This window comes from Rhipicephalus microplus, unplaced genomic scaffold (assembly GCF_043290135.1).
Source record: "Rhipicephalus microplus isolate Deutch F79 unplaced genomic scaffold, USDA_Rmic scaffold_295, whole genome shotgun sequence".
Classification (NCBI taxonomy): domain Eukaryota; kingdom Metazoa; phylum Arthropoda; class Arachnida; order Ixodida; family Ixodidae; genus Rhipicephalus; species Rhipicephalus microplus.
The window spans coordinates 34,271-46,022 of record NW_027464864.1 but is presented as its reverse complement, the minus strand read 5'-3'; the positions used below and the strand labels follow the sequence as shown (position 1 = coordinate 46,022).

Sequence of the window (11,752 nt, the reverse complement as noted above, 5' to 3'; positions counted from 1 at the left end):
CTTGGAACGATAACACCAAACTTCCCCATCTCTTTTCCGAGGCAGCTTGCGAGGGGCAATAGGGCGATACGCTGTCAAGTCCAATGGTGATTTTTCCCGATTTCAAAAGTGGTATTAATCGACTAATTTTTCCATTCTCGGGGAACACTGCCGCTGAGGCCAGGAGTTGTTGAAGCATGTTAAAAGTTCTTTTCTAGCTTTTTTGTCCAAGGTGTTTCCCCAACGCACTATAAGTAAATACCATCAGGGACCTGGCGATGACATGCGCTTAGAAGCGACTAACGCACCTTCCAGTTCTTCCATGGTGAACGGAATGGTCCATTTCTGGTAATCGCGTCTCAGGAACGATCACCGCGTCGATGCTCTCGTTCACAATATTCCCGGAAACTCTCGTGCAAAAATTCTTCAGCCACCTCGAGTTCTGTTTTTTCCCTGATGGAGTGCCAAATCTTTAAAAGGGTGCCGTTGTTGTGGAGAGGAAGCGAAGACCACGAAACTGTTCTCCAGATATATGACAGCGGTTTATGAGGGTCTAGAGATTCGCAGAATGCTTTCCAGCGTTCGCTCTCTAGTTTGTAAATGCGTCGTTGAATCTTTTTCTGGAGCCGCCTTGCTTCCCTCAGATCGTAAATTGATCTTGTGGCGTCCTGTATCGTCGTTTCTGCACGCCTTCGTATAGCTCGTAATTTTTCCAGTTCGATGTCCAAACTGTGTAACTTTAGACGAAAAATGGTAATTTACATTTGGACGCTTGCATAGCTTCCCACTATGGTATTTTTCCCCAGGCTGCAGGCGAGGCCGTCTTGGCAAGCGTTCTCAACACGCGATGCAAACATCGACCAGTCAGTGCCAATTGCAACACCGGAAGAGAAATTTTTTTACGATACCATCGATCGTCACGTAGGTGGGTATGTGATCACTCCCCATGAGTCTCAATATCGCAAAACCACTTAACTTTGTGAGAGAAGCACCGTGGAACACCAATGTCAGGTCAAGGCAACTGCCATACGTGAGACCCCGCAGATATGTGGGGGTACCATCGTTCATGATTGGGAAAGGTCGTAATCGGAAGCGAATGTAAACAATGTTCCGGCCCCTGGCATTCATCCTAGTTGCTCCCCCAAAAGCATGTGATGGGCGTTGAAGTCCACCGGTTATGATCCAAGGCCCCATCGGCTCTCATTAGGATGTCTTTTAAATCTATCGCAGTCAAATCGCGATGACGGAGATATATATCCCACCAATAAGCGTGAACGAAAACTGCATTCTTCTTCACACGAAGACACACGTACTGATTGTCGTCATTTGAACTTATTGGGTGCGAGAGATAACTCAAGTCTGTGCGAATGTAAAACAATTACTTTGCTACGTTTCTTCGCAAGCGGCTGAACAAAAAGCTTCATAACCGGGACAATCTATAAGGCGTTGACACGTTTGGTTCACATATGACAAGTATAGGGAATTGATTGGCCCGAACAAATTGGCGCAAGTCCGAGATACGGGGACTTCCATGCCTCTGGCATTCCACTGAAAAAATCGACGCACTTTTTAACTTCAGTGCGGAAGTGGAGATTTTTGTTGAGCCATTGTGCTTTATACGAAGTTAGCAAGAAACTGGATTCAGTGCATCCAGTATTTTGCAGTGCACTCTTAGCAGACGGAGATTGTATGCTGCTCAGTAGCGTGCGAATCGTGGCAATTAATGATTGCACGATTGCAGCCACTTGCCCTGTCTTGGTTGGAAAGATCTCGAAACCGGGACGATTGCAGTCCACTTGCCTGTCTTGGTTGGAAAGATCTCGAACCGGGAGCGTGGACTGGGCCGTCATGAAGCTCCTTCGGTTTCGCTTGATGCTGCTTCCCTTGGAAGTGCAGGCCACTCCTGTCGCAGTCAGGGTATGCTCACTGGCTTTGTCCTTTACAGCCTTTCCCGCGGCATGTGGTCTGGGAGGCAAAAGGAGGGTTGGTACTGATGAGGGATCACGCAATCGTGTCGAGGAGGTTAGCGGGCGTCCCTCGAAGACCGACGTCGGACGTGAAACGACGCCTTCTGACTTTTAGCTGCGGCTTCTCGGTGAGATGAGTGATCGCGCACCAATCTCCTTCAAGATGGCAATTTCCTTCTGAATCCGCGGGCAGTCCTTCGATGTGGCTTCATGGGATCCATTGCAATTAGAGCATTTCTTGACAGTTGGCGACGCACTTATCCGCTTCATGGTGCTCGGCGCAGCGGTGGCATACCACCGAATTCTCGCAGACGCTGCTCACATGGTCCAAGTTTTCATGCATTTTACGGCACTGGAGAGGCTTTGGAATGAAAGGCCGCACAGCATGTCTGAAGTACCCCACCTTCACATGAGAGGGGAGTGATGTGCTCTTAAACGCAATCTTCACACAGCGAGACTTGCCTAGCCGGGTGACATCAACAATTGGAGTATCAGTTGTTGACTTGACAAGAAGCTGTAAGTCCTTATTGGAAATAGCGACATCAATGTCGTAGATCACGCCGGTTACTACATCACATCCCAAGGGAAACATGAGAGCGCACCTGGGTTGCCGTCCAAGGTCAGTTTACACTGCGCAGAAACGCCCAACGCACTTGCGTGCAAAAACGTCCACAGCCAGTATATTCTTTCTGGGCGTTCACTCTTATGTCCGTGATCTCATTTGGCACGAGCGTTTTCCAGAGACCTCGACACAGACTGTCTGTTAAGGGCGTTTCATGCTGACGGTAGGAAGTGCAGGCAGAAAACAGGATGGTAAAAGCGTTCGATTTTTGGCGCTTCACTTACAGTTTGAATAGTTTGAGGATGAGGATGTCCCTCATGTTTCCTTCTCTTCGCCTTGCGGCTCAGCACAGGTTGGAAAACCGTCATCTGAGAAGTCCTCACTGCTGAGATAGTAAGCATGAGTATCTTCACTGTCGCTGTCGCTGGCTTGTTTCCATCCGCTTTCCTGGAGGCGGTCGCCGCTGGTGCCGGCAGGCGCCCGGGGTGGTCTACTTCCATCCCCTCCAAGGGAGCAGCGGAAAACTGATCAACAGACTTAAATTACAAACTGAAATACGCCGGAGTTAGCAGAAGCAGCTCCTATTCAAAACACACTTCTTCGTCTTCTCATGAGTGTGCTTATACATGAACCTGTCATTGTTTACAAGGATGTTTTTATGTGTTACACTCCATTCGCACGGGTGTAGCTTGATTCAGCACTCATAGCTAAGGGTGTTCATAAACACCTATAAAATGTACAGAGTAACGCCTTCTTACGAACTACGTTTTTAGGGTGCTTTTAAACAGACTAAAAGAGTGTTGCCTATGGAACGAAAAATACGCCCTCAAGGGTGTAAAATTTCTTTTTTTTTTTTTGCAGTGTGCAGCATTTTTTGAAACTCTGCTCGCAAAGTTGCAGTTGTTCCAAAATTTAATCTCTAACGTTTGCGACTGCAATACGTTTCTCTCAATTGCCTATTGTCTGATATTTCCGGGATCAATATGGGAATAGTGGTTGAGATAGCAGAGGTTTCCTGCGAAGGCGCTTGTAGGCAAACATTGGCAAGAGATTTAGTAGTTTTGACAAAGCATAAACACACCGGAAAGTGCTGTTGCTGCAGCTAGAGTCGTGTAAGGCGCTAGTGCGTGGGAGTGTTGGTACTCATGTGTGGCAGCGCGACGACAGCGATCTCGCGCAGGGTGGGCCCTTGTTAGAAATCCTCTGATAATGAAGCGACAAGTTGGAGCAGCTTTTCTGCCGTGTTTTAGCGGGAAACACATCGTTCACAAGCCCTCTTCATTTTGGTACTGTCTGCCTGTATAGGGGCTCAGCATAGATGAAATTGTGAGCTTTTTTTACCATTTTTTCCTAGCCTTGTCTCTGGTGGTTCGCGCACGTTTTCAATTGAATGAATACTTCTTCAAAATCTCGATTATTTCGCGCTAGTGTGTGCATGGCTTCATGGCTGTCATTGGCCTCGACTCTGGTCACACGAATAGATAGCCTTCGGTGTTTTTTCATTGGCAATATAAATGACTTAACTAAGATGCTTCCAAGTGTTAACTAAAGATATTTGCTTTTTGTGCTGTTATCATTTTAAATTGTTGGAGAAAACTAATGCAAGTAACCACAAAAAGTCAGCCAGCTGCGCTCTGTGAATACTGATGAAAGAGCGAATCTCTGGTGGGCCTTTTTGCAGGCCGTGACTTCTATAACGGCTTTGCAACAAAAACTGTCGCCGATGTTGCCATGGTACAGAACAGTGACCCTACCTCAACAGCAACATTCTAAAAATAACACCCCCCTTCAACAGTACCTTTTTCTCGGTTCACAACTGACCTTTTTTGCAGCCATTACTTCCATGACGCCTTTGCAAACAAAAGCTGTCGTCGATGTCCCACAGTACAAGACAGTGACCCTACCTCAAACAGCAAACATTCGAAAAATAAACACCCCTTCCACTACTTTTCGCGGTATTAAAAATAAGTATATTCGTGCCCAAGCCTGTGCTCCGGTCAGCGGAAGAAGTAGGGCTCGCGATGGCATTTGCCGTAAATCTACTTTTCAGAACTTTTTCAAACTTCCTTGGCTTGTCGGGTGCTCAAGGAAATAGATTTTGAGACGTCATCCTGGGTGGTTTTTTAGTGAAGGTGGTTATTTCGGTTGGTGGGTGTATTTACAGCGAAAGCTGGTATGCGATCAAAACACAGGCCACGTGCGGCGCCGTAGTTTGTCCGCCGCTGCCAGCGTCCGTAACTAATATCGCAACAAATAGAAAAAACTTAGTAAATAGAAAATACTCACGACAAAATAGAATTCAAGTAATGGTCCAACGCGTGCCAGCCCAGTATTCAACAACTGAGCTGAAACCGGCGCTTGAATCGTATTGCAAAACTTGCCTTAGGCCGACTTGATGTCGGAAGAAGAATCGCGCTAATGTGAGCAATAAACGTACTAGAACATCAAAGCAACAACCAGGGCGTCACACATTACGAATTGAGTATAGAGTGGGTCATCCAATAATCCAAACCCTTACAAAAGCTTGTTCTTGTTTCACCCACTGGCTGCAGTGCATACTCACTTGAGGCATAATTATTCCTTGTTGTCAGCCGCTGCATAGAAATACTGCAAAACATTTCCTAACAAGTGTGTAGTGGATACCACGCTTCTCTGAAGAATGAATGAAGGTATCACAGTGAATGACAGCCTACTACGACAAAATTGTATGTATGGCGTAGTGGGCACTCAGTAAGTGTGCTTGTATGAGTTACTCAAAGATTGTTAAGAAAAGGTTTTAAAAAAGTCGTTCTTCGAGCCTTGCTGTGACAGTGTTACTGTCAGAGCGAAACACAACAAAATACGAGGCTGGTGAGTGGAGCAGCACAACTTATTAGCACGTGGTAGATAAGCTAACAAAATACACGTTCATGTTCTTCCATTATCCGGATTCGCAGTAGCCGTGAAAGGCGTAAAAAATGTTATCTGCGTTTATCATATACAGCGCGTGTGTAAAATTTGCTTCGATGTAGCAACTTCGAAAAGACGTGACTTTTCGAACACTCGCTTTGAAGAGGTGCTGCCTATGCCAGACGTAGTATTCTTTATGTGAAGAAGTATAAACCTTGCGGCAGCAGTCCCAACCGCAAGACCAGCGTCAAGCTGCGAGCGTGGCATCGTAATGGGGGGGACGGTGGAGCTTCAACAGGAACACGGAAGCTACAACGTCCGCAAGACCTGAGGTTAGTACCAAGAATTTTTACCTGCCACGAATGCAATTACAAGCCTTTGAGAGGCTTGTAAGGGACGTAATATGACTGTTTCAGACTTTTCTAGAAGGCCTATTGCAAATAATGCTACAAATGCTACAGTGCTATAAATACTATTTTGTTCAACCAGAAAGAGGCTCACCAGGCACCCGTAAGGCAACAAAAGCCACTGCGAAGCTGTAAACATTATTGATTTTGTTAGTGGTACTGATCAATGTTAACGCCTTGCCGATTTTCAATGGTGTACCTTGAAACCGACCATTCACTGCGTAATTAGCGTTCTTTTTTTCATATGATGTGATTCTTCAATTCATTCACGCAATATTTCATGTCTAAAAGATTTTTCCTGCATGACTAGAAAAACACATAAAGGGTTACTCTCTTTTGAAACACAAGGTTTTTACGACAAAGCAAACTGCGCAGCTTCGTTTCTTCAGCTACTATTTGACACCCAGTAATGTGATAGACGCGATTTCAATTTGCCACCAAGTATTTTATTGTTTTAGTTAATAGAATCGAACTGTAAATCACACACCCAGCAACAAAATTGACGCTGACACCAGAATATCCGGAAAACCGAAGTATTTAACTACTTCGCTTTAAATAACCATTTCGTGTCAATTTGCCGGTACCTGGTAGTCGCAGCGGTTCTCCATTTCTCGGACGGTTAGGTCAATTTATTGGTTTATTCGTAATTTACCTGGACTAATGACTGTGAATTTCGCTCATATTATTTCATGTCTATTCTCTCTGACGAGCCGTCTTCCTCGCATCAAATCAACCACTGTTTCTTTCCTCGGCAGTGAATGCGTATTACTGGGTGCTATGTTTATATCGCCAATTTCGTTGCGATGGAACTGCTCACGCTTTCATCTCCAGGGGGAAGAAAGAGGACGTGCACTGGAAGCTGGTGTTTTGTAATGAAGATTTGGCTGATCCACACGCTGGGCAACAGCCCGCAAGGAACGGATCCAGCGGAGACAACTGCAAACCCACCCGCGGGTGCCGTCGTCCATACATTGGAACGCCTGGTCGCATTTCATGCGCGAAGGATAAGGCTCGCGCAGCGAGCTGAAGCACCATTACAAGTACACATGCCCCGAGATATCGATGTTCGTGTTCAGAGGCCATGCCACCTCGTGTTCATTCGTGACTACCAACGAGCCATCCTAGGTCTTGCTGGTGCCGCTTATGAGCCAGGTAAGCAATTAGACATTCTTAAGAGGCGTCCAACAACCAGTCAATTCTTAGCGCCGCAACTGCACAGTTGCCAGATCTGAGAGGCAAGAAAGAAAAGCCAAGAAATAGAAAAAGCTTGGTCAAAAGCTAAACATCTTGAGCCGAACACAGTAAAAGATCGAATGTTGCATTCATTCATTCAATCAATCATCGAACGTAACTTTAATTAACATACTAACGGAAATACCAGTATTATTTAGTCCAACTTCACAAACTGACTAGTGGCCCTTGTTATGCGCGGCGGACCTCGGGCGTTCTCACAATTTGCGGTTCATCTACACAGTACAAGATCCACACATTGCGAAATCCGTGCTTTGTACCCCGCCGCGGTAGACTAGTGGCTAAGGCACTCGGCTGCGTAACCCGCAGGTCGCGGGATCAAATCCCGGCTTGCGGTGGCTGCATTTCCAATGGAGGCGGAAATGTTTGTAGGCCCGTGAGCTCAGATTTGGGCACACGTTTACAGAACCCCATGTTCTGGTCGAAAATTTTCGAAGCCCGGCGTCTCTCACAATCATATGGTCGTTTTGGGGACGTTAAACCCCACATATCAATCGAATAACTTCCACTGGTGTTTGTGACAATCTGTGATAGGTGCAAAAATACCATATCATGCCTTTGAAAAGCTTTATCGGGCACAAGCGAAGCATTCTGCATGTAGTTTTATTACTCTCGTACGAGTAATAACTCCACCTATCAAAACAATAAATCAATCGAGATCCGCGCATTAATTCAGGTGGATCGCGAAAACGTTCGCACGAGGGGAAACGCGTATGAATGGTCAAAATTTCTACTAAAGCTTTTTTTTTTTTCATCTCACGTGGTGCCTTGCTTGGTGCCTCCAGAATTGCTGCAACTTTGTCTAATCGGGGATGGTATGTGATGGGCGTCATTATGTCAGGTCATGTAGCAAAGTGATTCATGTGATAGGATAACGCATGAGCCTGTTTGGTTATGCCGCACCCATTCTTTATTTTCTTCACTTTTTCCGGCTCTCTTTTTCGCCCTTTTGTCCCTTCCTCTAGTGCACAACAGTAAACCGGGCATGTGTATCTGGTAACCTACTGGAGTTTTTTTTTTGCTTCTCTTTCTCTCTCACTATGCAATGACGAGGTTTAGCCATTACTGATGCCAGACTTAACTGCTCAGCGCAAGACGCGCGTTTAGATATAAGAACCTCATTGATCGTACTGTACCGAGCTAACAAAATTCCTGCGTTATGCCCAATAGCATGTACTTACTTCACTGCTGAGCGTCCTGCACACAAGCAATTACTATGGAATGTATGCTCATGCATGCGAGCATCCAGTAATTATAACCGTGTAGCAAATAATTTCTTTACACCCAAGAGATGGCCGCCTCTGTTTGCATTGCGAGTGTCTTTTCTTGTTGTTTTGGTGCGTGTTTTCTCGCATGAAAAAATCGTTTAACGCATAGACATATCTTGCAGTGTAGCACTGCAACAAAATAAACCTACCATTCAATCGCAAACATGTCAGTTTATTTCTACGCGCTTGCATTGACAAGAATCGAGCTGTTGCAGGATTTAAAAAAAATCTACTTTCACTTATTTTCAGAGCCTCTCGTCGAGTGGGAAACATTTACAAGGGCATTGTTGACCACGCAACCACTGTATATCCCGCTTATCTGTGCACATCTCGGCTGTCCGACAACCTCGTGGCAACTTCTACCAGGGCTTCAGTTTGCGAGACGGAAGTGCTTTGATCTCGTGGAAATCGAAGCATTTGAGGACCCCTGGAGGGACTTTATGCTGCGCTGCTTACAGTACGTCTGCCGACTGTGGAATCCCCAGCAGACTTCAGTACATTACTCTGAGCACGGCTCCGTTCCACGTCCCGGACGATCTAATCAATCAGATCCACGCGGCTGTCGTCGAAGGGATAGACCTTCCGGAACTCAACGACAACAGGTGCTTTATCGGTCGTTTATATTTGCTGGTTATAGTAGCAGCCAACGCAGTTTTCTTTCTTTGAGTTAACAGCGACTATTAAAAGAACGGTACGAACATTCCGGCAGACTCCTGGCGCGTTGCGGGATTCCATTTCATGCGAATGTATTAATTTTCTTTTTGTGTGAGCCTGGTGCTACAAACTTGACTCGTGAACTTCGAGACAACTCGGTAGTCGGGCGCTGCGCATCGCTGCAAGTAATGAGACATGCTGTGATACAGCAGCAGGAGAATGTATCATCAATTTTGTCGGTTGATAACACGCTTCCACACCGTTGCAGAGGTGTAAGCTGTCAAACGCCAATAGGCATTGCGCAGGCTTTTACATACCAGTGTACAGTGAACAATCAACTGCATCTGTAAAGACTTGTTTTACTTTTCTGTTGTACCAATTTCCATCACGGAGAGATCAACCACGTATTATATTTCGAAACAGTGTAAAACACAAGCGTGGTTTTGCGGTAGGTTACTCGATTCCAACAGATTTTGCCCCGAATGGTGGTGTTTATTCTTCTATGTGATCGGAATACTTAACTCATCGACAATGCCGACCCAGGCACCGAAATTTGCGTGACACTAGATTTTTTTTGTAGCTGTTGGTTAATTTTCACCAAATTACGTGTTTTTAGACTACGTAAACACCCCATGGGATGTATTTTCACATGGGATCGTGTGATAATACATAGAATCACATTGGCTGAATTAGCCAGCAAGAGGGTTACACCAATTTTGTTTGTATGTCGGCGTGCATTGCCATAATGAGCAGATTGTATAGCGAAGTCAAAAGTTTAACTATACAGACGATATTAAACGTCTTGTTAATGGCAGTTAACCACTAATTTCTTTACGTCATTACTAACCATAGTAAGCAAGTATCGCAGCAACGTTTGTTGGTGCACCGATGAACTTCAAGATAAAGTACAGACACATGCGCAATCACACACATATTCTCGAGAATTTCATTATTAACATGTTCTCTAAAAGTAGCTTCACAAATATTTACGTTCATAAATTGGAATGGCACATACGATACCATTTACCAGAAATAAAATTAAGCGAAATTATGCATACTTTTGCGCAGTATTCTGCATTTCGTTAAGTGCGTATACGTAGCATCACGTAGCATAAAACTGTTATGGAAACATAAACTAGAAACTTAGTTTTGTTCAGGTTTTGCACAAAACAGAAGCTATTGCGGAATGATGTACGGCATCTGCGAAGCATTAGGCAATACAAGTCTAAGTAGCTACCTTGGTAAAGACACCAAAAAAGGTATCTTGTATAGTGCGGGTCAAAGTTATCAGCCTATTAACTGATCTCTGGTGGAGTGATGCTGCGAAGGTAGCATTATACTCTGGGAACTTGTGAATGCATAGGTATACCAAATGTTTAACAATATTTTATAAAACTGCACCAATGCTTTCTGCTGTTAATCTAGGCGCTCTCTTTAGGAGGCACCAAAGAATTGGCGATTGGCGCTAAACCATGCTCTCTCGTGCAACACAAGGATAGATATGATGGCTTGATCAAGCTATTTATGATAAGCATGCCGTTTACAACTACTCTGCCAGTGTGATGTTGCTGACAATAGTGCATGGAATTATGGGTGAGGTATACGACACGTTGTGAGAACTCTCATGATTGGCAAATATTTACTCGTGTTTCGATAGCCTTGCTTTATTGGGCTTTAAAATTTCGTGATGAAAAACGTTAGCAGGTCACCTTAATTGCCATTTTCTTCACCCAGATATTATTCGCTAAACAATCTCTGGATAATTTCCAAAGGAACCAGCTAGACAAAGTTTAGTTCATTAATTACCATGCGTACTGTTTTATACAGTGAGCATTATTTCAGAACATTTTTCCAGAAGTGCTTTGAAGACATTCTTGTTAACTTCCGAGAGTGAACAGAAACAGTAAAATAATACGTTTTTCATATTTACCGCAGGCTTCCCAGATTACTAGAATCAACCACGGACATGCCGTATCTGCGGCATATTGCGATCTACCTCAGCAACGCTGGTGCGGGCCCGGCGGAACCATGGGAAGTCTGGTTTGAATCTCACAAACCACCGCCACTCGGAGCGTAGGACGTTCTCGTTCGAGATCGATGGAAGACTACACAACCTCATGAACTGCGAAGGAGTCCAAACGTCCGGAGTCACGGCAACGCTTGATGTTGACAGTGCCGTGCCACTGCCTAGGCTAGTGGCGCGTCGTGAACTAATGGGTACCTTTAATAATCATTCCCGATACAGAATAACACTAACACACGATGCGTCGGCGAATACTTATGTTCTCTACGTTCTGCCAATGGTTTATAGGCGCTAAGGACATCGCCTGACACCGAATATCACAGCTGGTGAAGTTCGGGAAGGAAATTTTCGTAAACATCAAACGCAAACGACTCCGTGCTATCTTTTCAACGCGTGTATTCAAAAGCGCGTCTGTTCAAGCCATCGCTTCCACTTGCTATTGAGGTTTTATTTTTAATGATGAACGGACGAGATTTTGTGCCTCGGAAAAACCCGAAAGAGTGACTCTTGTTCAGACAATAGGTTTTAAGTACCTAGCAGAACACAACCGACAAAAACAGTGAAACAGTGTTGCAGAACTTTAGTTGCAGAACTACGTCGGCATGGTTCCTATTTTTTCCAAAGAATGTGTGAGTAATTAATATATTGTAACTCGGGGAATTACAGGCATGCTGTCAATGCCAGTGTACGTGACCCTAGTCTTTTGACTTGTCAGCAGCTTTCGCATTCAGTATTTAGTGGCATGTGTGATG

General features: G+C 44.8%; 1 protein-coding gene across 1 annotated transcript; it reads left to right on the top strand.

The window, feature by feature from the left end:
• Positions 1-6,648: 6,648 nt before the first annotated feature.
• On the top strand, positions 6,649-11,438 carry LOC142793223 (uncharacterized). Its single transcript, XM_075885760.1, has 3 exons — positions 6,649-6,956; positions 8,573-8,925; positions 10,913-11,438. The coding sequence occupies exons 1-3, from the start codon at positions 6,677-6,679 to the stop codon at positions 11,021-11,023; spliced, it is 744 nt and encodes a 247-aa protein (XP_075741875.1). The 5' UTR covers positions 6,649-6,676; the 3' UTR covers positions 11,024-11,438.
• The last annotated feature ends 314 nt before the right edge of the window (positions 11,439-11,752 follow it).

Coding starts and splice junctions, on each gene's coding strand:
- LOC142793223 (XM_075885760.1), top strand. CDS start 6,677: ATGAAGATTTGGCTGATCCACACGCTGGGCAACAGCCCGCAAGGAACG. Junction 6,957..8,572: donor TGGTGCCGCTTATGAGCCAG/GTAAGCAATTAG, acceptor ACTTATTTTCAG/AGCCTCTCGTCGAGTGGGAA. Junction 8,926..10,912: donor CCGGAACTCAACGACAACAG/GTGCTTTATCGG, acceptor TATTTACCGCAG/GCTTCCCAGATTACTAGAAT.